At 40.1% G+C, this 24916-nt stretch overlaps 1 protein-coding gene across 2 annotated transcripts in view; it reads left to right on the top strand.

Moving 5' to 3' along the window:
• Positions 1-513: 513 nt before the first annotated feature.
• The window catches only part of LOC143375593 (uncharacterized), a 39245-nt gene continuing 14842 nt past the window's right edge, over positions 514-24916 (top strand). The window contains exons 1-2 of one of the 2 annotated variants that reach the window (XM_076824894.1): positions 514-2631; positions 21282-21390. In XM_076824894.1, coding sequence (XP_076681009.1) covers positions 2336-2631; positions 21282-21390 — 405 coding nt within the window. In that variant the 5' untranslated portion in view covers positions 514-2335. Of the gene's footprint in view, positions 2632-18028; positions 18365-21281; positions 21391-24916 lie in introns of those variants that run through there. The other variant, XM_076824903.1, reaches the window with a different exon arrangement.

Below are 24916 nucleotides of genomic sequence, written 5' to 3'. Positions count from 1 at the left end.
TACCGGTGAAGTCTCGAAACAGATTGTAACGCTACGCGTGGTAGGAATTAGAATTCACCACGGGTAAAGTAGGTCTAGGTTAGAGTAACAATTTGAACATCGTTTTATAACATATTCCTTTCAACGACAGAGAATGAAGGATCACATCAAAACAAGAGCACATACGCATTTTAACCTTGCTGTCCTACTCGGGTTTATGTAACGCAAAACAAATTTATTTAACATAGAAATTTGTGATAGGTCTATCCTATACCTCGTCTGTGTTATAACACAATTTAAATGTTTTACAAATATTTAACAAAACTTTAGCAACCAATACGTAGTTACAACAAAAAGAATAACTAAATATAAAACATTAATAACACACTTCATTGTACGATCAACATTCTAGGAAATATAGGGAAATTGCGTGCAAAACATTGTCTATCCTGACGGTCGGTAATGTAGATCAAAATTTCATACATTACCTAGATTCCTCTTCTCCTGTCTCCGCCCGATAAACTTTGGAACCGGCGTGCACATGACGTTTCTACTATCACGATACTTCGTTATCACTCTTAAACCGTATTCCCCTGCCGATTATTCGCTCGCATATTCTCCTACTCGTCAGTCGTAGTGCACGGTCCCACGTTCCACCGAGCGTTGCGAGGTATTCGCTCCACTTAATCTCCAACTAACCTCTCTTTCGCTGAAAGCATATCTCTCTCGACGAAGAGGCGAACGATTTCGGTCTGTAAATCGACCCAAAGCAGGTACCCTTCCCGGTGCGTTCGTTTCGATGAGATCAAAGGTGCGCCGTGTTATTTTCGTAAGCAGTGGCCCGAGGTGTACGATCCATTTATTCAGGAGAAGGCAGAAAGGGGAGGGCCGAAGGATCTACCTGTGACCCGTTTCCGTCCAAGGGACGTTCATTGGTCAATGCCGGCGTATACCTGCGTGGAGCGCGCGGCAGCGCGCAGGTATACGTGTATCCTTTCTAGCGTGCCCCTTCCTTGCGAAAGGACGAATCGACTCCGCTGGTTCCCGTTACGGCAGACTTCGGCTGTGGCTCGCGAAAGAAAGGCGGAACGGCGTCGGAGAAAAATCTGCCGCGAACAGTGGCAAAATCACGGGGACCGCCAGTCCCTCGCGTGCTCTCGTCGCGCATAGTGGACGATTCCGGGTCGACGACTGTGCCGTAGCTCGCGCGTGTGTCCGTGCTCCGTCGTTCACCGCGCATGGTCGGTCGGCAAGAGCCACCCTGCTCCTCCTAATTACTTTAATTGCGAGGAGACGGTGCGCCCGCGGCGACGTGCATGCGTGCCTTGCCCCGTGGGCTCCTCGGAAGGTGCGAGGCCGCCGCATTCGCACAGAATCAGCCGACAAAAATGGCGGTGTGGATCCTCCGTTGGTGATCGGATTCGCGCGGCCCTATCCAGTGGCGGCAGATTGTGAATGGGAACGTGGATTCGCCCACGACCGGGGCACGTCCTGTTGATCCTGACGCCGCGGCTCGCCCGGGAATCCGCCGATGCACCCGTGCACGCACGCCTGAGCCGCTTCGGGGAAGCGTTTAAGGAGCCGAGAACAGCCGAGGAGATCCGCGATACCGAACGGTAATGCGTGCGGACACGCGAGCCAACGAAAAAGGTCCGTTACCCTCTGTGCTCCGCGCGACGTCACGGTGCTCCCGCCCGGGAATCGAGAAAGTGCGCGGCGACGATTTAACGGCGATCCCTCGATAATCGAGTGTTACTTAAACGATTGCGGCGATTACCGAGGCCCGTGGATCGCGGTGTTACGATCGCCGCGAGGCAGGAGCGTGGTGTCGCGCGCTCCTAGGCCCCAGTAGCGGGGGGGGGGGAAACGTAAGAAGTGGCGGTTAGGGTAGCGCGTGGAACAGGTCGGTCGCTGCTTGAATGGGTTCAACCATCCAGAATTTCAGAAGCTTAATGGCGAACGTGCTGGAGCACCGGTCACCTCGAACGAACAGAATACGAATACGAATAAAGCCGAATCTACTGGGAACAAATCGTGGCAGTCAGGGATCCTAGTTTATCAACGAAGTGACGGAGAATACCACCGAGCGTCTTCGGTGGAAGTGGAAGCAAAAGGGAGGAGGAAGGAGAGAGAGAAGAGAAATACCTCGGGATGAAAATCGGTGGATCGCGCGTCGAGTGAGTCGAATGAGAGGTAGTAAGTGGAAGAGGACTAGTCCGGATGGGAGTAGCAGCGGCGGCTAGATCGTCGATCCGCTGGTGGCAAGAACGAGGCGAGGAAAAAGGACGACGCGCTGTGTGCGTCTCCTTAACCGGGCCGTGGAAGAATCGCGAGCTGCGGCGAGATCGGCGGAGCGATGGCGGCGACCACAGGGAGGTACGGAGGCGGTATGGAGATGAGGCACTCGAGGAGCGAGGATCTGCTCGGCGTGATATCCAGCTCGCGGTCCCCGAGCCCTGTCCTGCCTCTGCCGAGCACCGCATCCGAGGACGACCTGATCGCGGCCAGCGCCCTCCACGAGGCCGCTGACTCGAAACCGCCGCCGTGTCCCTTGCTATCGTCGAGGGTTGCCGGACCGCAGGGCGTACCGGCGGATCGCATCGATCCCGAGGATTCCATCCGGGACATCGTCACCGAGAATGATTTATACAGGTTCGCAAAACAATTTATATTTTTCTTCCTTCCTACACCTTTGTCGCTCGCTGTTTTTTTTTTAGTGACTGTATATGTGGGTATTATTATGACTGCGAAGTGAGTTGTTTTTGTTTGAATATTCTCGTGGCGGACACGCAGAAGTTATTCGAGGTGACTCACAGTGTATCTGGAGAAAATTTTCGAACGCTTTTTCAGTCTTTATCTTTGAGGTTAAGATCGAACATGCGCGAGCGCGTAGAGTCAAGGTTGAACGATTTCGAGTCGTTAAATAGTTGTCTTTGCTTTTACCGGGTTATTTGTTTAATGATATACGTGGCGCTGCTGTCGGTGGTCGTAAAAGCAGGCCGAAGAAATCGAAGAGTCATATTACTCTACATTTTCGTTTATTTTGTCTTGTCCGGCAATTCTAGCCGGGAACCATTACTTCGGAGTTGACGGTTTCTTTTTGAACAGACGGGAAGGTAGCGTTGAAGAAACCTCAGTTTGAATCGCGGTTGAATATGTATTATTATTGAAAGGTAGTTTATATAGCTACAAAAAATTGAGGAATAAATATCGTCGCTGACAGCTACTTCTTTTTGCCACTAAGAATTATTCATGGTACAAAGTCGGGCGAGAAATTAATCGTTATTCGTGAATAATATTCAGTAGAGTCGTAATTTTGTGAACAATTTATTCAGGCAAATCTACACTTCTCGGAGTGGGCATTCGAATAATGTCCAACTACGGAACAGGAGTTCCACCTACGATCGCGAACTGTTCACTGTTAGGTACTATTTTATTCGCGCAACGGTAAAAGAAAAGCTGACTGGCAGTTCACAGTTCCTCCGGCGCTGTTTTCCAAGTAACAATCTCTGGCTGTTTTTTCTCACTTCTTCCGATTATTTGCAGACGTAAATGCTTTTTATTGATCCACGGGCCGGCGGTATCTTTTTTCCCTGGAACCCCGATATTTCGACTTCACCACGTGACCGAACGAGGTACATATTTGCGTTGAGATCACCGAATTTTATCGATCTTTATCGCAGCCTATGTATGCCGAGTCGAACGGAAATTATGCCGAGTTCTCAGGGTCCACCATACTAATTCTTATCTTTTTTCCTCGAGTCGGTTCGCGTCTCCTCGACGTTACGCCTGCTATTCAGCGGTTAAGCCGGGTACACGTGGGCGTACTGCAACGTACAGTGGTGGTAGAAATGCGATTTTAAAACTCGTATTTTTGCATGGCTGCGTAACAAACTTAATACTTGGCTTTAAGTATTCTGCTGGTATCTCTGGCATATTTTAGCAGCCTCGCATTTTATGGGATGTAAATTTTAAGGTGGAATTATTTCCAATGAATATTTTATCTATTTTATTTTTCTTGCCGTTTGCAGTTTAAGCTTTACCGTTGACCAGTGTTTATAACGTTAGTCGTGCTCGCTATATGTAGAGTGCGTGTTGCATTACTGGCGTCTGTACCTGACCTTAGCCATATGCGCGAGTGTACAGTATGACTGTGTAAACACGTAGCAGTCATAAAGATGAAAAACACGTATTTATTCGCCGCTGAATGCGTTCGATGTGTTTTCCATTCGAACGCATATAGTTCAGCAGGTTTCTCCGTAGCAGATGGCACGGATTCAAAAAAACACAAGTGTTTCCTTTATTTCCCGACAACAGTCTTGTCTGTGCTGTTTCACTTACCGCGATTTGCGAAGAGATAATGGATACGGACAATAGGAAGGACACAAAAGAAGCGTTCTATACTTTGGAAACCATTATTTCTTGAACTAAACTGTACTACTTATAGTCAGACCTAAATCAAGGTCACTGGTAACCCTCCAACGCTTCATGACATAACCCTTATACGGAAATTAGGTTATTTTGACCCAATATCGAGACGCAAATCCCCATTCCTCCTTTACTAATGTATTCTTTGCGCTGAAACTCCTTCGTATCTTTAAGTAACTCATAACCGTCGATAATAATAATAAATAATAATTTTTTACTTTTAATTTTTTAAGTTTTTAATTTTATATTTTCTAATTGTGATGTTTTATATTTTCTAACTTTTGACTTTTCTTTTCTGTTATTTTATTTTATTGCAGAAATTTAATAAGCTCTCAAAATATTAACCCGTAATAATTAAGTAAACAGAGTTTTATTTTTGCACGCTCGTTTCTTGTAAATATTTAATACATATTAGGTCAATATGCTGCAAATTTACTTATCCCTGTAATTTTACAAATAATATTATATTAATTACGTCAATAATAATATTAGAATTAATATTATATATAATCGTATAAGTGTTAACTTCATTCCAGAGAATAGCAGTCTAGCTTTTACAATGTTGTAAATTCAAAACACACATCTGCTGCAATTACTACACAGTAGGAAAGGTAACCTACTCGGGAAAGATAACTTGATAACTCGATCCAACTGGGCATTTCTTTGTCCAGCACAATAATCATTTAATTCGCCTGGACTCGAGACCTTCCTAACAAATAGTAATCTACTAATAAGTATATAAAAATGAAACGTTATCTATTTGTGTGTTTGTCCTTCATTCACGCCAAAACGGCTCAACGGATTTCAATGAAATGCGCAAAAATATTTTTAACACAGAGAATCATCATTATACCCATTATAAGCGGTTAGAAGTAAATCGGCAGGGAATACAAATTTTCACAAAAAATGAAAAATTTCATAGAAATTGTATACTTTGGTGCCGATGCGCTGAAAGTAAGGTCCGAGAAAAAATCCTTTCAAACCCAGATTATAGACCACCTTGGGCAACATTTGACACCTACAGTTAGTAAAAAAACGTATTTGGACGCTTTTGAAATCGCATAACTTTTTTAGAATTGGTCCAAGCGACATGAGTTTTTTTCAGAACCCTGAAGGATTAGTTTGCTAGCTGACGTGATTCGGCGTTTTCAAAAAAATCGCAACTGTTCTAAATAGCGAAAAATATAGTAAAGGTCGATTTTTCAATTTTTTTATATGAGCCTATAATGAAAATTCAAAAAAACGTTTTTGTAGATTGAAGTAAGTTATATACATGCCTAAAATTTCATCAAAATCGGTTAACGTTATTCTGAGCCATGACCGCTTAAAAATTGCAGAATAAGGTCGAAAATCGCTGATTTCGGGAATTTCGCGATTTTCGACCTTATTCTGCGATTTTTAAGCGGTCATGGCTCAGAATAACGTTAACCGATTTTTATGAAATTTTAGGCATGTATATAACTTACTTCCATCTACAAACTTTTTTTTTTAATTTTCATCACAGGTTCATATAAAAAAGTTGAAAAATCGACCTATACTATTTTTTCGAAACTACGAAACACGTCGCTTAGCCAGCTAATCCTTCCAGCTTCTAAAAAAGTAATGATATTTTAAAAATCGTCCAAATACTTTTTTTACTACCTGTACATCAATATTGCATCTAAAAAAAAATATATTTTTAGTCCACCATACTTGTCCTTTACACGGTGCAAATTGCACGACGATCTCGCGAACACCCTGTACAGGCAATCTACTCGACTGTGAATGGTCGCAGCGATAAAACCTCGATGAAATCGTCCGCGGGTGGCGATCGAGCAAGATACAGACACGTGTACTATTTCTATCGATAATTTACGATGCTCGAGAGCTCCTTTCCAAGTCGATATTTGCAAGTCGTGCCACTGAAGATCCGGGATACTTGAAACATATACGTCGACCGTAAATGCGGACGTGCGTCGTGGGTTTACGATGATTCTTTGCGTTTTACGCTCCGCCGTGAAACGCACCCGAGTGCGCGCATACATATGCAACGTACCTACGTCCAGCTCGAGCGCGCGCAGGTTCAGCTGCTTCTCAGACCACCGAACCCAGCTTGGAAGTATGTATTTTAGTTTCTAGCGGGGAACTGTGCAGAGATATATTGAATCAATGTTGAACTAGAACTGGTTCGAGGCTGGACTGGTAAGAATGGGTACTAATAAACTGGTATGGGACCGGAGCTGAGCTCGAATGCCACGCTGCCAATGGGCGTTTTTTTTGGAGCAGCGGCGAGAATAGTGGGACAGGTCAGGATCTAAAAAAATTGTCTCCAGGGTATGAGTCAGGGTAATTAAGAACGAGAGACACATTTGGCGTCTTGACTTGCAAGGGTATCGCTTACACCGCTCCGTTTTTCCTCCAGTGTGTGACCAAGGTCCTTCTAGCCAGATGCGAATTTCCTACCAGTTTCTTTTGTTCACTGACTTGAGAGCATTAAGTTTAAGGTCATTTTTTAAGTTTTCATTTTGATTTGGGAGATAAAAATGGTATCGTTTTATTTGTTGTCAGAAGTAATATTCTTCTTCCTCTCTATTACACAGAAAATATAGAAAAAGTTTTAAATTATTTATTTATTTACTTATTTACTCATTTACTCATTTACTCACTTACTCACTTACTTATTTTCTTATATTCTTATTTTATTATTTTATTATTTTCTTATTTTCTTATTTTCTTATTTTCTTATTTTCTTATTTTCTTATTTTCTTATTTTCTTATTTTCTTATTTTCTTATTTTCTTATTTTCTTATTTTCTTATTTTCTTATTTTCTTATTTTCTTATTTTCTTATTTTCTTATTTTCTTATTTTCTTATTTTCTTATTTTCTTATTTTCTTATTTTCTTATTTTCTTATTTTCTTATTTTCTTATTTTCTTATTTTCTTATTTTCTTATTTTCTTACTCACTTATTTTCTTATTTTCTTACTCACTTATTTACTTATTTTCTTACTCACTTATTTACTTATTTACTTATTTACTTATTTACTTATTTATTTACGGGCTAGAATTCCACGAGTCACAAAATGAACAGTGCACAATGTGATAAGATTACAGTTAGGTCAGTGATAAAGTAGAGAGAAAATGTAAGTAGATTACGAACGCTGAAAATTAGAAATTAGAAATACCTCCCTAATTTGACGCTCTGAACATGAGACAAATTTAGGGAAATTTTTTAAAAGAAAAGTAGTAGTATATTTTTAAGTATTATAATTCCAAACTTTGTACGTTTATTAATCGACATTCGAGGAATATTCTCAATTTTTTAAAGCAATAATAATACTTTTGTTCAGAGTTACAGTGGTAATAGTAAGAGAGATTTGAAAAGAAGTTTCATGCTAGCAAAGATGATTTTGATTGTCGTTGTCGTCTGAAACGAAAAACGCAAAATCTTTCTTAATCCCCTAAAAATGGTAGGATAACTTCGGAAGTGATCTTAAACTAATATATATACTTCATTAAAAGTAGAACGTAAGGTTCTTATGATATGTATAAAAAAGAACAATTTTTCCCAGATTTTTTGAATAAATAATACTCGCACAGCCGATACTGATTTTCCAGTTGAGTCATTCCGCAGTGGAATTTTTCGTGTCCACATCGTTTGACCTAGAACAAAAAGAAAAACAAAAATGTCATGTAGAGACTAAAATCTAAATACTAGAAAAGTACTCACCTACTCCTGAATTCTGCAAAATAATAAAAACAGAAAAATGAAAAAAAAAAAGAATAGGTTTCAAACGTTCGCCATTCCTTAAAAAATCAATATTTTTCTAGAAATCTTGGGTACTTCTCTAGTATTTAGTTTATTTAAAAAACGCTGCTGTGTCCTTATTTTCTATTAGAAATAAATCTGGAAAAAAATTGATTTGTTCTTTTTTATACACATCATTAGAACCTTATATTACATTTTTAATAAAGTTCATAAATTTCATTAAATTCACCTCTAAAGTTATCCTACCATTTTCTTCCTATCATCGCGACGATCTAATCGTCACCATTGCAAAATAAAGAAGTGGAGCCAACTGCAAATTTGAAACTAACCAGAAAAATCCCTAATAATTATCCCTTCCTCGAATAACCAAGCGCCCGTTTCAAATTCCACACTGAAGTCAAAATAGACCAGGCAGAAGACAAAATGTTTGCACAACTTGCGGTAGTTACCAAAACCGTGGAACATGACACCAAACGCTTTGAGCGCTGAAATGATGGCGCGTGGTGTGCCATAGAGGTGTTAGGAGAGGACGCGTGGTTTCCGGTTCGGTGCACCTCTCGCGTGCAGTTTGATTTAGTCAGTGACGTTGAATCATTGACAAACTATTCCGACTGGTGCGCGTGCAGGCCGGCGCTCTTGCGCGCGTTTAAAAACGGAAAGCGAAGAGCGTGCGTTTCATTTTTTTAATTAAGAAGGAGCGGCTTCCGCGGCAGCGTGGTCGGCGTGTTCTCAATGAAAACGGCCGCGGCCGAAGGAAATTACCGGCGACTCCGTGGTCATCGCCTCGTCCATCTGAAACGCGATTTAATCGATGCAATTAATCAGCTCGCGTTTGCTACAGCAACTCCGCTATTTTGTTCGTAATTAGAGATAACCGCGCTTCCTCCCAGCGTTAAGATAATCCCGGCTAAACCGAAATATTTTTGTAAATGACAGGAGGAGTCTTTGGCAACTAAAAGGTTAAAAAATTAATTTTTTGAAAATCTACCTTCACTGTTTTTTTTTTCGAAAATTCTTTATCACCACATTGGGGAGCGTAAGAAACCGTAGAGTTTTGAATTAATCTATTTTTAGATATCTTTTACGATTTAGATATTCGCGGTAAGATGAAAACTTTTAATTTTTTTGAGGGGTTGCTCCACCCCCCAGGGCGGTTTCGTTGTCGAGATAAGAAAGCGGAATGTTGTTAGCGTCGCTTGAAGTACATTTCTGTAAAGTTTCAAGTGTTCTTGAATTTTTGACGCGCCAAACGTCCCTTGCGAGTTGAGTGCCATTTTCCATCGACGCTTGGAGGCATCTTCTCTTTTCTTTTCTACGCGTTTCGGGGAAGAAGGGGCTCGTTTACGTGGTGTGGCTCGCATCGAATACAGAAAATTGCTGTGCACGTTGAACGGTAAAAATACAGTTCACCGGTGACCCAAAAATAGCTTTCGCTTTTGGCAAGACGGCATTCGGGATTCGGCCTTCTATTGGTAGCGATGGGAGCAAGTAGGTACGTTGTAGATTGGGGTAAGTGCTGGCCCGGCTCGCGTCCCTATTGGCAAAATTAGGCAGCTGCCTGGGGCGTAGATAAGGAAGCTCAAATTGGTCTTTTCGTTGTGGGCATTTTTTTAAAATTAAGTTTTAAATGGAATATTACAGGTTGTACTGTAAATGTTTTAAGCTACGAATAAACGGCCATCATAAACCTCAGATAAATGTATTATAAATAAAGGGCGGAATTTGGGAAGTTTGCCTAGGGCGCAAAAATAGCTCCAGCCGGGCCTGGATACGTTTCGACTTTTGTCTGAGTATTTCGAAGAATGAAGAAGTATGTATGTAGTTGTCAGATGATAGCTGCTTGCTCAGCACCATCTGCAGCTCTTGTTACAGCAAGGCGTTGAATTTGCCCACGTGACGATGCCACCCCGATTAGAATACAGAGTTCCGCTTAAAAAAAACATGGTTGACCTTGCAAAGAATCTTTCGGTTGGGCGAAATGGGACACCCTGTATAATATTTCGAAACTTTGCCACGGAGACCATGTTTTAATATTATTATTATTATTATTATTATTACTCCACGGGTGAAGTACCATTCACTTCACAACAAAACAAATAGTGCCTGAACTACTAACTGATATATAGGTTCGCGGGGGTCATTTTGTGTTGTAAATCAAATTTTGATAGTTAGAATATATTGTGGAAAAATAAGCAGCATAGGGGTTTGCATTGGTAAAACAATTTAGAACTGGAGACAGTAAAAGCTACGACACAATTACAGCAATCGTTATAGAAATAAAAACAATTGATAACTCGACACAGTCCATCTTCGATCCTTGTTTTTGGCCCTAGAGAGCACCCCCGCTGGTAAAGCGAGAAAGTTAAATAGCCTAAAACTTTCCCCGAGAATTCTGCTGTACGTAAAAAAAAAACGCATCAAAATTGATTTATTAGTTCTTGAGTTATAAGGTAATAGGCAGACGTGGACTTTATTTTATATATTTAGAGAAGAGAAGAGTAGAGATTTACAGTAGAGAAGCGAAGAGAAGAGAAGGAAAGGGAAGAGAAGAGAAGAGAAGGAAAGGGAAGAGAAGAGAAGAGAAGGAAAGGGAAGAGAAGAGAAGAGAAGGAAAGGGAAGGGAAGAGAAGAGAAGGAAAGGGAAGAGAAGAGAAGAGAAGGAAAGGGCAGAGAAGAGAAGAGAAGGAAAGGGAAGAGAAGAGAAGGAAAGGGAAGAGAAGAGAAGAGAAGAGAAGGAAAGGGAAGAGAAGAGAAGGAAAGAGAAGAGAAGAGAAGGAAAGGGAAGAGAAGAGAAGGAAAGGGATGAGAAGAGAAGAGAAGGAAAGGGAAGAGAAGAAAAGAGAAGGAAAGGGAAGAGAAGAGAAGGAAAGGGAAGAGAAGAGAAGAGAAGGAAAGGGAAGAGAAGAGAAGAGAAGGAAAGGGAAGAGAAGAGAAGAGAAGGGAAGAGAAGAGAAGGTAAGGGAAGAGAAGAGAAGAGAAGAGAAGGAAAGGGAAGAGAAGAGAAGAGAAGGAAAGGGAAGAGAAGAGAAGGAAAGGGAAGAGAAGAGAAGGAAAGGGAAGAGAAGAGAAGAGAAGGAAAGGGAAGAGAAGAGAAGAGAAGGAAAGGGAAGAGAAGAGAAGAGAAGAGAAGACAAATTTTTAGAGAAGAGAAGAGAGCAGATTATTCATATATCCAGCACATTACTAAAAATACACTAGTGGATATATTATTCCTAAAGACGATACAATTCTCTGCCTTACACCTGGCATATCCTCTACATTCGCATACCAACACAGCCCAGGCTAAAAAAAAAAGCCGCAACTCTAAGAATACACGTGAAACACAAATCACTAATTCACAAAAGTCGTTCTAAATCCACGTGCGCCCTAAATTTAGTCGAGCAAGCATAATTGGCAGCCTTATTAACCCCTCAGTCCACACAGGTAGGAAGAAAAGCCTCTGCTCGGCCCGAGGGTATTTAACCATTCAACGGCGCGCATGCGCGATTACCAATTTCGACCGCGTCCGCCCGTTCCCCTCCACGACCACTCGAAATTACCGCGCGAATCGGTTCTCCGGCGAATCGATGTGAAATTTTTTTTGCTCGTGAACGGGAATCTCGGAGGAAAGCGCGCGTCCCAGTTCCCCCGGCATCGTTTCGCGGCCGTCGCGCGACGTCGACGACGGTTTCGAGCAGCCTAATAGCTATGATCCCGCGTCGTGTCGGTCTGGCCACCGAATCGGCCTCGTCGATCAAATTGCTCCGCGACGCGTGACCATTGACTCGTACGCTCAGTGTCGGGCGCGCCCCTCCTAGCTACTACCGCCGCCTCGATGGACGAATAGGCCGTCGTCTATCCCTCGTAGAAAGAGAGCTAAAGATAGCCGATATGACAAAGGAATTGGTACGTCAGCTCCGCTCCTTTCATTCGATGCCACCCATTGTACACGACCTCAACCGAAATACACGATGGACAGTCGGTCTCGGTCCCCATCTCCGTTTCCCTTAACCTTTCCGCTCCCGAAGCAAGGAAGCCCTCGGGCGGCTTTATTTAGACGGCGTGTTTTCGAAATAATCCGGACTGCTCGTCTCATACGCGGACGCCTCGCCCGCTGCCGTGTCGCGTAGAGGTCAAGCGAGTCAACCGTCGTTCCGTGGCTTTGTTTTGACTGCTTCGCGTTCGTTAGTTTGAGATAGCGGTGCGCGAGGGAATCGGAGAGGATTTTACGTAGAAGGCAGAGCATTAATTTTGTTGGGAATTCGGTAAGACCGATAGCTTCTTGCCGTTTAATCTCTGATTTGTCGGTTCGCCGTTTTTATTAGGTGGTTCCAGTGGGTTGTTTATTTAATCCGCGTGCTAAATTCCTGCGGCTCGGGCGAGAGAACGCCGAGGCTCGGTTTATTGAACGTGCTAATGGGGGAGTTCGTTACAGACGCCTGGAAAAGTTTCACCTTTACACCGAAAACACGCGCGCGAGAGGTGACCAGAAGCGCGTGTCTTCGCTTTCTTTTACGCGCGTCCGCCGCGCGATCTCTCTCTGCAACGAAATGGACGCGCGTTCAGGAGTGACGGGGCAGCGGGGATAAGCGGGGCAGACCCTTTTGTGGCCGGCGCATCCATGTTTGACCGCGGTTATTCGACCGTCGTTGACCCTTTCGCCGGGAGAACTCGGGTTAGAAAGTTGCCTGCAAATAATGATAATAATGACAGTAACGACTTTATTAGATCTCAAATGCGCGAGCAATTACACGAGTGATGAATGGGCGAGGTCAGCGTTCCTGCTGTTTACAATCACATCCCTATGAGCGTAATGATACACTTGAAGTTAAAGGGTACACAGAAGTAAACTGAACATTTCGATTTCTTTGAAATTTTGCTAGTTTTTGGGAAACCTTAATAGAAGTATCACAGATTTTTTTTAGCGACTTTTTAGTGCTTTGGGGTGAGAAGACCCTTAAAGATTCATATTTGCACAGTTTTATATAGCATAAAAAATATTAAATTTTCATTTTAATAATTTCTTTATGCCTACTGTAGGTTTCAAAATATACAACAGGAGAATAGGAAAGTGGACATTAACTTTTAGGGGGTGTTTGAACTCTGGAAATCCTTTAAAATAACAGAAAATAAAAGTTGCCTGATATTGTTATTATTATTACTTATTTATTACTCATAGAAAATTGAATGATGTAATACATATAGATGAGCTTCTATTGAGTTTCCCTGCGAACCTGCAAACTTTCCAAATCGGAATTTTCGGGTGACAAAATGTTCCTCTTAAGAAGTATAAAATGTCAAGGAAAGTGGACCGGAATAATGGAGGGACAATTTAAGGCAACGCCTAGTGAAAATCTCGGACGCTTGCCGGGAGTACCGAGTGGGGAACAAACGAATTGCGAAACTGACTCGGCTCCAGTTTCTCTGCTGATGAACAGTCTGATTTACGAGTACGATCCCACGGCGATCGTTGACAGATATATTTATCGCCACCCATCAATTTTACTTTTCTCGCGCTGGTCGCGCGCCATGTAATCCAGAGTTGCTGGCGAGAATTATGCGCATTTTTTTCTGTTTTCTCTGCGAGAAACAGAGCCGTGCCTTGCGCCAGATATACTAATGGCTAGATACTGAATCGCGTATCACGATTCGAATCTGTGCTTATCGTTGTTCGCACTGAATTCAATTTTTCAGTTCTGATAATTTAGATAATTACACGCGCACCGAGAGGGAGTGGGAAGCAAAGAGTTATCCCAGTTATTCGAGAGTAATGCCCCGATAGTAGACACGTTCGCGCGCTTCGAATCTAGTCATGGATATTCCCCCAGAATGTCCTCCCTTTGGGCATGCGCGTTGGTGACTGCAGTGCTGCTTGGCGAACTTAAGGAGGTTCGATGGCTCACTTGCGGGGCAGGCGGCGAGAGGGGTAAGCCTATGCTTATACATGGGAGCTCTGCAGTGATACCAATCTTAGATAAAAAAAAATGATGTAGACAAAAATGTTATTTACGTGTCTATTTCTAATAATATTATTACTACATATTTTGTTTTGGAATTCAATTAAACAAAAAGGATTTTTATTGCAGTTAGAAATATAATAGTTTCATTAAAAGTAGCGTAAAATATGCGAGCGTAATGCGGCAACGTCGCTTTGCGTCCATCTTTTTTTCTCTTTCCACTTTACATTTGTGTAAAAAATAAATTTCTAAATACATGTTTACAGCTTGGTAGTTTTTACAAATTTTTACTGTATCCTTTGTACAAGTATACACTGTATAGATGACTACCCGGCGTACAGCGTTGCCACGTTTCAAACAGTTCCTTCAGGCAGTTCCAAAAATACGAGCACATTGCTGTCTATTTATTCAATTATCTAATAAACCGTACGGTAAATGTCGAATTTTTTTTTTTAGAATTTCATAGGAATACTTAAGCTTTTCATTGCAACATTTTTAGGACTTTCTCACTGTTTTTAAGGACTCTGTGTAACATTTTATAGAAATTTTATCGCGTCTCCCGTAACAGCCTGTGTATAAGAGCGCAACTTTGATTTAAATTTTTTCATAAACCGTGCTGTCAATCGACTTGAAATTTTAACACAATGCGGACTACACTTTGGACATTAGATCAAAACACTTTTCAAAGATTTCTCATTATTTTTGCCCCGGTATCGAACCTCCTTAAAAAGTGGCCGCTAAATCAACTAACCGCTCCGAGACCACTGAGGACCTACCCTCAACGATCTAAGTGCATACTTCTCAGATGAATAACCTTGAGTGGCCACTTGATTTTGCTCCAACTGTAGCGGTTGAAGCGTACAGTGCGCCAGTGCCTTTTGGTATGCCACGTGCATACAGAGTTAAAAGAAAGCTGGTCTCGGTTTCGAAGAATTAAAGTCGACACCTGTCATGGACAGGTCAGGTAGAGCTCTTATATAATATGATCTACTACTTGCTCTTAAGATTTATAGAGTAGGCAGGTTACAGTAGGCAGGTGTCAATATATCCTGCTCGCAACAGCTCCATACCAAAGTGGAGGGAACACGAATTTATGATGATACGACTTTAACACTTTGGTGACTTCTGCATATTACGTATAGGTGATTTTTTCGATTTTAATCAACTATTACCTAGGTCTGTGCAAAAGTTTCTTCCTACTACACCTATGTACTTGTAATTTTACCAGAAAAATGGCGAAGGCTCAAGGAAAATCCTTTGATTAAACCTAGAAAATAAAGTATTAATAATATTCTTCCAACGCACACATTTCTAAAATTTATCACTCTGTAGATTTTTATTTTAACGGTAAAATATTGCAAATTTCATTTTTAGTTGGTATAAAATATTATTTGGGACAATTGGTACACATTAATGCTGTGTGCTCCCTGTGAAAAGCTTTGTCAGTCAAAAAATGACGAGTTTTTAAAAGTTTAAAGACGTGCAATATATATTTATTTTTAATAAGGACTTTGGTTAACTAAATCGAACAAACATATGCACCGACCTAATATTCGAGCTTAATAGGGAATTAATTGTATTTCAGATTTATCACCGATAAAACTATACCCTTCAAAGATTTACATCTTACTCACGATGTGACGTTTTCATAGTTTCCCAAAACCAATGTATATCTGGAATCGGGAATCCCCATAAGAGGGAGTGCAGAATAAGAGACTTCGGAGGTTCGACATCGGCGAAGTTGGCTAGGCGGCTGCCCAGTACGCCGGAGGATTGATTCGCAAGATTCGTGGCTTCGAATGAATCCCCATCACCCCGAGGCCGTTTTTTCCGCGGTTCCTTTAAGGGGTTGTGCCTAGTCAGGCGGTCGAAAAGAGGCGAATATTTGTGAATTTTTTTTGAAGAAGCGGAAGCGTATATTTTTACAGAACTTTTTGCGCTTAAAAGAGCAACATTTAAAGAACATTTGGTAATTTTTTCACAGAAAAATATTTACGTTTATAATAAAATAACAAGCGACATCCAAGAAGCATTTTTAAAATTTGGTTTTGCGGCGAGCATTGCCATTCGGAAGCAGATTATCTAAAATCAAAAAACAAAAAAGATTTCGTTAGTATATTAATGTATTCTCAGGTTGACGGAGAGAATTTTCCGAAATATTAAGTTAAAACAACATGGCGGCTATTTAAAGTTGAAATCCTGATTTTTCGTGTAATTTTTTAGTTCTTTGTTAAAATAAACAATCCTTGGTTCATCTACTAGTCTTTGGTATATAAAAGAAGTCTGCAAACGTTCAGACCAATCGATACAGCGGTTTCCGAAATATCTTGCTCACCGATATCAAAACGGCTTCCGCGAGAATGGCTGTTCATTTTTTAATGTTTTTCTATAACAAAATTACTGAGAGTTGCTGCATATATGTACTTTTAAAATAAGCGAATAGTTGTAAAAAAAATATACAGTAGATATTCCACAAAAAATTCCCGAATCTCAGGTTCTTTTTCGAAAGCTGACTAGGCATATTAAGGGGGTATCTAGTCTAGACACGTTTTTGAAGGTGATATTTGGAAATTAATTCTGGAAAACCTATCGCGCCTACAGGGCAGGGGCTTTGCACACATATTTAGCAGTGTTTATAAATAATATCGCAATATTTTTTTGTAATATATAATCATATAATAGTGAGAACGTCATGTCTTTGCAGTGTGACGCGATTGTACGCAGTTGCTGACTGTTGGTGCCGCGCGGGATTTATATATATCGTCATATCTTCTATAATTATTTATTAATCACTGTGAAAATTGGTGAAAAACTTCCTTGTACATTAAGAAAAAACTTTGTCGCTGCAAGTTATATGTACCTCAAAATTCCCTCGATACTTTTTAACGGCGAACGTTGAAAGACATGGGTTATGTCCAGTATTACTTTTAAATAAAATATTACTACATTTTTTAACAAAAAAGATTTGTGCATACATTTCACAGCTTCGCCAGAGTTTTCTGAGTTTTATGTTTCAGGTCTCACAACGATCCGTCAATATTTACTCAAGTTATCGCAATGTATGTTTAAAGAAATAATGATTTTGGTCGAAGAAATTTCCTTTATTTATAATTTTTATCTCGAATAATAATGATTGTATAAAAAAAACTGTAAAAAGAAAAAATGTGTGTCGTGACGAGCTTTACAACACTATATTTTTTAAAATCCACTTTAACAACATTTAATTTTCCAATATTTCTTAGCGTTTGGACAATAATTTTTCGCATTTTCGAGCGCTAGTCCCCTTATTGCATCCGAGCCCTCAATTAAAAAAGATCGACAGTGAAGCTACAACATATAAAATAATAAGTTTGCTTAAAATCTGCGACCACCAAAGTCGACCTGTAAAGCGGAATAAAAATTCGCCACCCAATACCACACAGTTCTTAAGAAGAAGATCGCTTCACCGCGGTAACTCTATCCGTCGATCTTCTCTGAAAAAGCCCCTCGTCTGGTCCACTTCACTTAACAAGTCACCAACGCCAGGCAACTCTGCCTAACGCAGCCTTCGACCCGGGAAAGATTACCATCAGCCTCGCGCTCGTCCAGCCCAAACATTGATCCGCTGCAGCTAGTCGAAATTAGTAGTCCACGGTTGATCGGGGTGAATCAGCTCCGGTCCGCTTTCCAATCACGCCTATCGGGGACAGGCTGGATCCGAAAGCCCCGCGGGCAGAGGCCCAGATTCGGTCGATCGACTCCGCCGTGCGCGCAGCGTCGGCCGCTATCGATTGCGTCGATCGTCACCTTCGCGAGAGCGATAGAATTACACGGAACCTGCTCCTTCTCCGCGCGAAGGAGACTCGGGTCCAGGAAGGTGTGACGGACGAATGGAGAGGCTGCGTGAGGCCCGCGGAGCCGTCACAGTCACCCGGAAGGGACGCGGAAGATCATCGATGGATCTCGAGTGGCGAGCAGCGGCAGCAGCAGCTCGCTTCGGGGAATCGTGAAAGCGAAAGTCTCCGGGCAGAGAGAATGGACGAGCGTCTGCACAACCCGTGCGAGTGTCGGCGACTGAGAGCCAGTCGAAGAGGAAGAGAGCCGAAGAGAGGAAGCTTTGGAGACGCGCGCAAGTTAAGGAACACGGAGAAATCCTGAGGAGCGGCCCGAGGATCAGCCAGCGACCAGCGAGCTGCGCCATGGCCGAAAGGTCGTCTTCCTTCCCAGCCGCTTCGGCGTCGCCCGCCGCGGAGAGGATCGCGTGGGACTCGAGAGCGTTTCCGGTCCCCAAACGGTAGATCTCTAACGAGAGAGTCGCGCTTGCGACGGTTCATATGGGAGCATTGGGAACTCGTCGCGTTACAGTGAGAACGGGGCGAGATTATGGGGCGTAGAGGCGCGCTGCCTCGATTGCGATTCGAGTTCGCCAGGTGGTTTTGAGAGTATTCTTCGGGGTTTTTGATTGGGTCACTCGGGGAATTTCGAAGGGTTGAAGATGCAACGTTTGGGGGTACACTGTAGGCTTGTAATTAATTGCTGCAGAGGAAGATATAGGTAATGCTGTGGTGGTTTTGAGAAATGGTATCTAGAGATTTCGTTTTGGTTTCTGTGAAGGGGTTTATTTTTTTAGCGCAGGTATGTAGCTTGGGAATTTTGTAGATTAATAAAAAATGCAGCAGTGAAATCAGTGTAATAATAGTACAGGAACGGAGAAAAAGTTACTGTTTTTTTGAGCGACTTTAAGGGGTCGTGCTCAGTTAGGAGACCGAAAAAAGAGTGGTCTTTGGGAATTTTTTACTCGAAAGCTATAAGATATTTCTCGAGAAATCTTTTTTCCTTTTATGGATTGCATCTAGTAACGTGCATCGTAATTTTTTTATTTAAAAATATTTATCAATAACTGAGTTATTGTCTATTACTCGAGGGTTCTCTAAAAATCAAGGCTTCTGCGGTGACCACTGCTGCTCGAAAGTCGATCATCTAAAATAAAAAATTCAAAAGAATTTACTTATTATATTGTATTGTTTAGTATTTGAACGAAAGTTTTCTTCGAAATATTGATTTGGGAAAAAATGGCTGATGTTTAAAGTAAAAGTTTCAATTTTTATCATAAATCGTGCCTGATTTTCGTCAATTAAAAGAAAACTAAGCATGGGATAAAAAAATCCCTCGTTCAAATACTAGATAATATAATATAATAAAAAAATCACGCGAAAAACTCAGGATTTCAACTTTAAATAGCCGCCATTTTGTTTTAAGTTAATATTTCGGAAAATTCTCTCCGGTAACCTGAGGATACATTAATATACTAACGAAATCTTCTTTGTTTTTAGATAATCTGGTTCCGAATGGCAGTGCTCACCGCAAAACCAAATTTTTAAAAAAGCTTATTGGATATCGGTTGATACTTTATTAGAAACGTAAATATTTTTGTATAAAAAAATTACCAAATGTTCTTTAAATGTTGCTCTTTTAAACGCAAAAAGTTCTGTAAAAATATACGCTTCCGCTTCTTCAAAAAAAATTCACAAACATTCGCCTCTTTTCGGCCGCCTGTCTAGGTATAACCCCTCAATTCTATTATTTTTTAATATCAATTCAAAACTGCAGCATGTGCCTAATATAAATATTCTGAGAGAGTATTAAAAGCTGTATAAGGCCCAGTTAAAGTTCAATTTATTTAACTAACAAATAAAAATCGTACATAAAATTAAACAAGGCAGCACACTTTTTAAAGCCGACAAAAAGGTTATAAAAAATCTAATATTTTGTGGAGGCACCCTTTACTTTTAGGACGGCCTAAGAAGTTACCAAAGGTGCTCCTTTGTCGGTCCCAAAAACGTGTTGTCCCGTTTATTGCCATATAAAAAGTTTGTTTGTTAATTAAATAAATTCAGCTTTAATTAGGTCTTATACACCTCTGAATTATCGATCAGAATATGTATATTAAACACATACCAAAGTTCCAATTTGTTCCTAAAAAATAGCAGAAATAAAACATCGAAAAATGGTCACTTTTTTGTCCTCTACTGAGTAGTATGTTTGAGCAACAGATATTGAATTTTGGAAGAACTGAAATTGCACCGATATTTCTGCAATCAGTGATCTCACAGAGACAGATTCATATCCCCCTCCGTATTAAACATCTTTTTTTTTTATTCCCAGTACTTTGAGAAGTAAATACATAGAGATTTGTAATGGTTGAGGGATCAAGAGGGGAGAGACACAATGACTAACAGTACACGCAATTATATTAACAAGTGTGACAAGAACGAGTCAATAATAATTACTCCAAATTATACGGCTTGCTCTTGGAGCACACTCGTCTGCCCACTCTAAACTCTCATTACCGACTCATAGCTCGTTGCACTCATTACCAATCAACGCCTCCTTTAATTCGTGCTCAGTGTTTCGTTGTCTCTGTGCATCGATCCACCTCTGCATAATGAATTACAGAAAAATGGTAACTACACTGAAACAGAAGAACCTAGTAAAAAACACGAAATTTCCTTTTCCCAGAATTATACACTTTTATTACAATTCGAATTACATTTTAACGTACTTCTCTCTCATTATCATTATATGGCTCCTAAGCATACGATTATTATTTAATACACACAGCATAAATATTATTATTATTATTATTATTATTATTATTATTATTATTTTAACGAGACCCAACCTACACAAAATAAAAACCCCTGTGAACTGCATAAATAAATGTTGACATCAAAATACCAATTAAACTAGACAGAAATTAAAAATTAATTATCCCCAAATATGGCCACGATAGCAGATTTAAATTCACGGAGAATAAAAGAGCAATTTTGCATTTGAAATTATTATTATTATTATTATTATTATTATTATTATTATTATTTTAACGAGACCCAACCTACACAAAATAAAAACCTCTGTGAACTGCATAAATAAATATTGTCATCAAAATACCAATTAAAACTAGACAGAAATTAAAAATTAATTTTCCCCAAATATGGCCACGATAGCAGATTTAAATTCACGGAGAATAAAAGAGCAATTTCGCATTTGAAATTATTATTATTATTATTATTATTCGTCTTATTACTCAGACGTTTAGCAGAGTCACAGATTCTGTTTACCCGATCTGTGCGCGCCAGGTTCCTAAAGAATCTCGGGTGAAAAATACGATCCGTGATATGAAATACGATCCGAATACTTTCTGTTTACAGGTTCGTGCTGTTCAAGCGCCACTACGACAAGTACGTCGCCCTGTCTGCCAAGTACGAGGAAGCCAAGGGCGTCGCATACTACCTTGAGGAGCGTTATCACGAAGTCAAGGTACGTGAACATCGCCCAGGTGTTGCTCGATCCAGCCGTTCTTGCAAATAAAGGCCAGGCGCTCAAAAGGTGCTCGAATCTAATCGGCAAAGCGCGGCGTTATCGGTGCGATTGCACTAATGCCAGAGATGGTTCTGGGAAGTGAACGGAGCGATAACAGGGGATCTCCTGCTTTAAAACAATTGAACTCTAGCATACACTGCGGCTTGCGAGCATTACGACACCTCTGTGGAATAACAATTATTACGAAAAACGTTGCAAATTTATGGAAGAACCCTGATAAAATTGATTTTATTTGGTATTTTAAAATAAAAGCAGTGGAGTGTATTCAATCTAATGGTTAGGCTTATCAACTCTTTTTAGATTTACTTTAATTATTGTCGAGGTGTACCCCCCCCCCCCCCGAATATGTCTGCCAATTGTCTGTAAATTTTTAGGCTTTAATAATTAAATTTATAAATTTTAACAAAATAATCGATTTTATCCACAACTATTTTTTTCAAACACAAATCTCAATATATCAAAATTTTCACTTTTAGAAAAAGACTGTTGGAGTGTTACGAGTGTACAATTATCACTCAAAAGTTAAAAGATTCAGGGATACGAAAATGGTAAAAGTGGATAAAAACTACGCTGGGGCAATGGCGGATTCAAAGGGGGCGCCCCTCCCTCAAGGGAAACATACTTATTTTAATTTGCAAAATACTTATTTTAACTTAGCAATATGAGAGAAAATGTGATAAATTGATACAAACAAAAAACACTTTTTCATTTAGCAGGAAAATATTATCGGGAAGGTCCCTGGTTTATTTTTCTCAAAATTACGCCTCCCCTAAAGAAAATCTTGGATTTGCCCCTGCCCCCCCCTGAAAATCCTAACTTCGCCCCTGCGCTAGGGTGCAGTGAACCCCATGTGACCAATTTGTAATTATAATTCAGCCACAAGAAAGAAATTGGGAACTGTCGCTCTACTCTTAACAAATTCGATAAAAATGTGCATAAACATCCGCAGTCTACGTATAATCTTTCTGCTTTTATATGCGTCATTTCATTTGCTTTCTATGAGTAACAAATACGTAATAATAATAATTACAATCCGTACCAAATAGCACATTTTCTGTAAATACAGCAGGTGTCCTAACATTTATGAACGGCAGTGCAGAAGAAATTAATGCACCGCCCGCCGAATTTCCACGCAATTACTACGTCTAGCCGGCGGATAAAGCGGCGCGTGTTGCAAGATTAGACACTGGATATGTCGAAACCGTGCTGGTAAATGCTGAAACGCGACGAAGCCAAAAAAGCGTCGACGATCGTTGCTGGCGTCCGCGTGAACTACCACGCGCAAGAAAGTCGCGTCGTTTAATTCGCTGTATTTCGTAAACTCGGATAATTCTTGGAGCGCGCCCATTTACGATAGCTGTGCGATTATCTCTCGACCAAACGTCTCATTTTAACTACAAAATTGTGTCCGCGTCTGAACATTGTTATTTTAGTCCCTCGGTCATTATAGCCCCGTGAATCATCGTAGTCGCTGCAGAACTTGATTCGCCAACTGAAAAAACAAGTTCCCCAAATCTTTGGCTTCATCTATCTCCGCCAATCTCGCTCTAAAGCTTCTCGGAACCCTTTGCCTTGGTCAATACAGTGTCGTGTTACCGGGGTACAAGTTCAGTCCTAATCCGATTCTAATTCGGTTCACTGTAAATCCAATTCTGAATTCCAATTTCAGCTTAGCTCTAGAGCAAGCTGCGACCCAGTACAGGTCAGGTGCATTTCGCGATCGTTGCTACGTCGGAGCTGCAGATTTTGGGGAGATTCCTATTTATTGCAAACTAATAAGAATTTGCGATCGTAATTTTAGTAAATTAAATGTAATTATTTCTTTAATTGGGTTTATTTTGAAAGTCGCCTAAGTCCATTTGTCAATTGTTTTTGGTTGACTGTTGTAATGTGTACAACTTGAAGTTAGTAGTAAAAATTTATATATAAAAAGTTTTTTAATATAAATGGACTTAGGTCACTTTCAGAATAAACGGCTCAAGAAATAAGAAAATAGAGAAATAGAGAAATAAGGAAATGGAGAAATAAGGAAATATGAAAATAAGGAAATAAGGAAAGAGAGGAATATAAAAATATAAAAATATAAAAATATAAAAATATAAAAATATAAAAATATAAAAATATAAGAATATAAAAATATAAAAATATAAAAATATAAAAATATAAAAATATAAAAATATAAAAATATAAGAATATAAGAATATAAAAATATAAAAATATAAAAATATAAAAATATAAAAATATAAAAATATAAAAATATAAAAATATAAAAATATAAAAATATAAAAATATAAAAATATAAAAATATAAAAATATAAAAATATAAAAATATAAAAATATAAAAATATAAAAATAAGGAGTAAAGAATAATTCTTGATTTGTTGATTTCTCGATTTCTTTATTCCTTATTTTTATATTTGTATGTCTCTTCGTTTCTTCATTTCTTTATTTCTTTATTTCTCTATTTTCTTATTTTCTTATTTCCTTATTTCCTTATTTCCTTATTTCCTTATTTCCTTATTTCCTTATTTCCTTATTTCCTTATTTCCTTATTTCCATATTTCCTTATTTCCATATTTCCTTATTTCTCTATTTATTTATTTTTTTAGTTCTTTATTTCTTTATTCCTCTATTTCTTTAACACAAACGGTGAAAACCATAATAATAATAGTAATAATACTACTTCTTTACTGAGGATAAAGAAACCATAAATACATACAAAAACACAAGGAACAGCAAAATACTAGAGTTAGAAATTATATAATATAGATACATGTAAAAGTAGTAGCAGAGAGTACACAAGGCTAGATCCAACCGTCAGCAATAAGATTCTACTAAAAAACGGTTGCAAAGACAGATTGAAAAGCATAAGCTACAAGCATAACCTCTAGTAGAAGTAAAGCCAGCCACAGATAATTTGTTACCGTTAATTCCGATCTCGATAAAACGCAAACGCAAGATGGCATCGGCGCACATACATAGGCGTGGGCTCGGGGAGTGTATCGGGAAGCAGAGCTTGAGAACCGCCGACGTAAATACTGTACGTAAACTCGTACAAGTGCTACGTAACGGCGCGATTAATCCACGAGACGATTGTAACCGAGATGACGGAGTCCTTCCGCGATCTCGTTAGTCTGGCCGATGCTATCTGGCCGAGGGAGCTTTTGCGCCCGGAGTGAAATCAAGTCTCGCCTTTCGCGCGATATTAGCCGCAAAAATGTGCGAGAGAAAACGGGCGGGCGCTATCCGCGGGAGATCGTCTGCAAAGAAAAAGAAAGAAACGTATCGATAGGATGCCACTCCCATTGTCGAAGCCGAGGAGAAACTTTTCCGGTGGACAGAGGAGACGACTTCGATTGCTGTCACCGTTTAGTCTTTGGTCGTTTCGCGCTGCAAATACAGGGTGGCTCAGAAATCGTGGTACGACTCTGGAGGAAGCGATTCCTCGAGAAAAAGTTAAGAT

Source organism: Andrena cerasifolii, chromosome 1 (genome assembly GCF_050908995.1).
Source record: "Andrena cerasifolii isolate SP2316 chromosome 1, iyAndCera1_principal, whole genome shotgun sequence".
NCBI classification, from domain to species: Eukaryota; Metazoa; Arthropoda; class Insecta; order Hymenoptera; family Andrenidae; genus Andrena; species Andrena cerasifolii.
The sequence above is the reverse complement of the archived record's forward strand: the minus strand, read 5'-3'. Positions and strand labels throughout refer to the sequence as shown.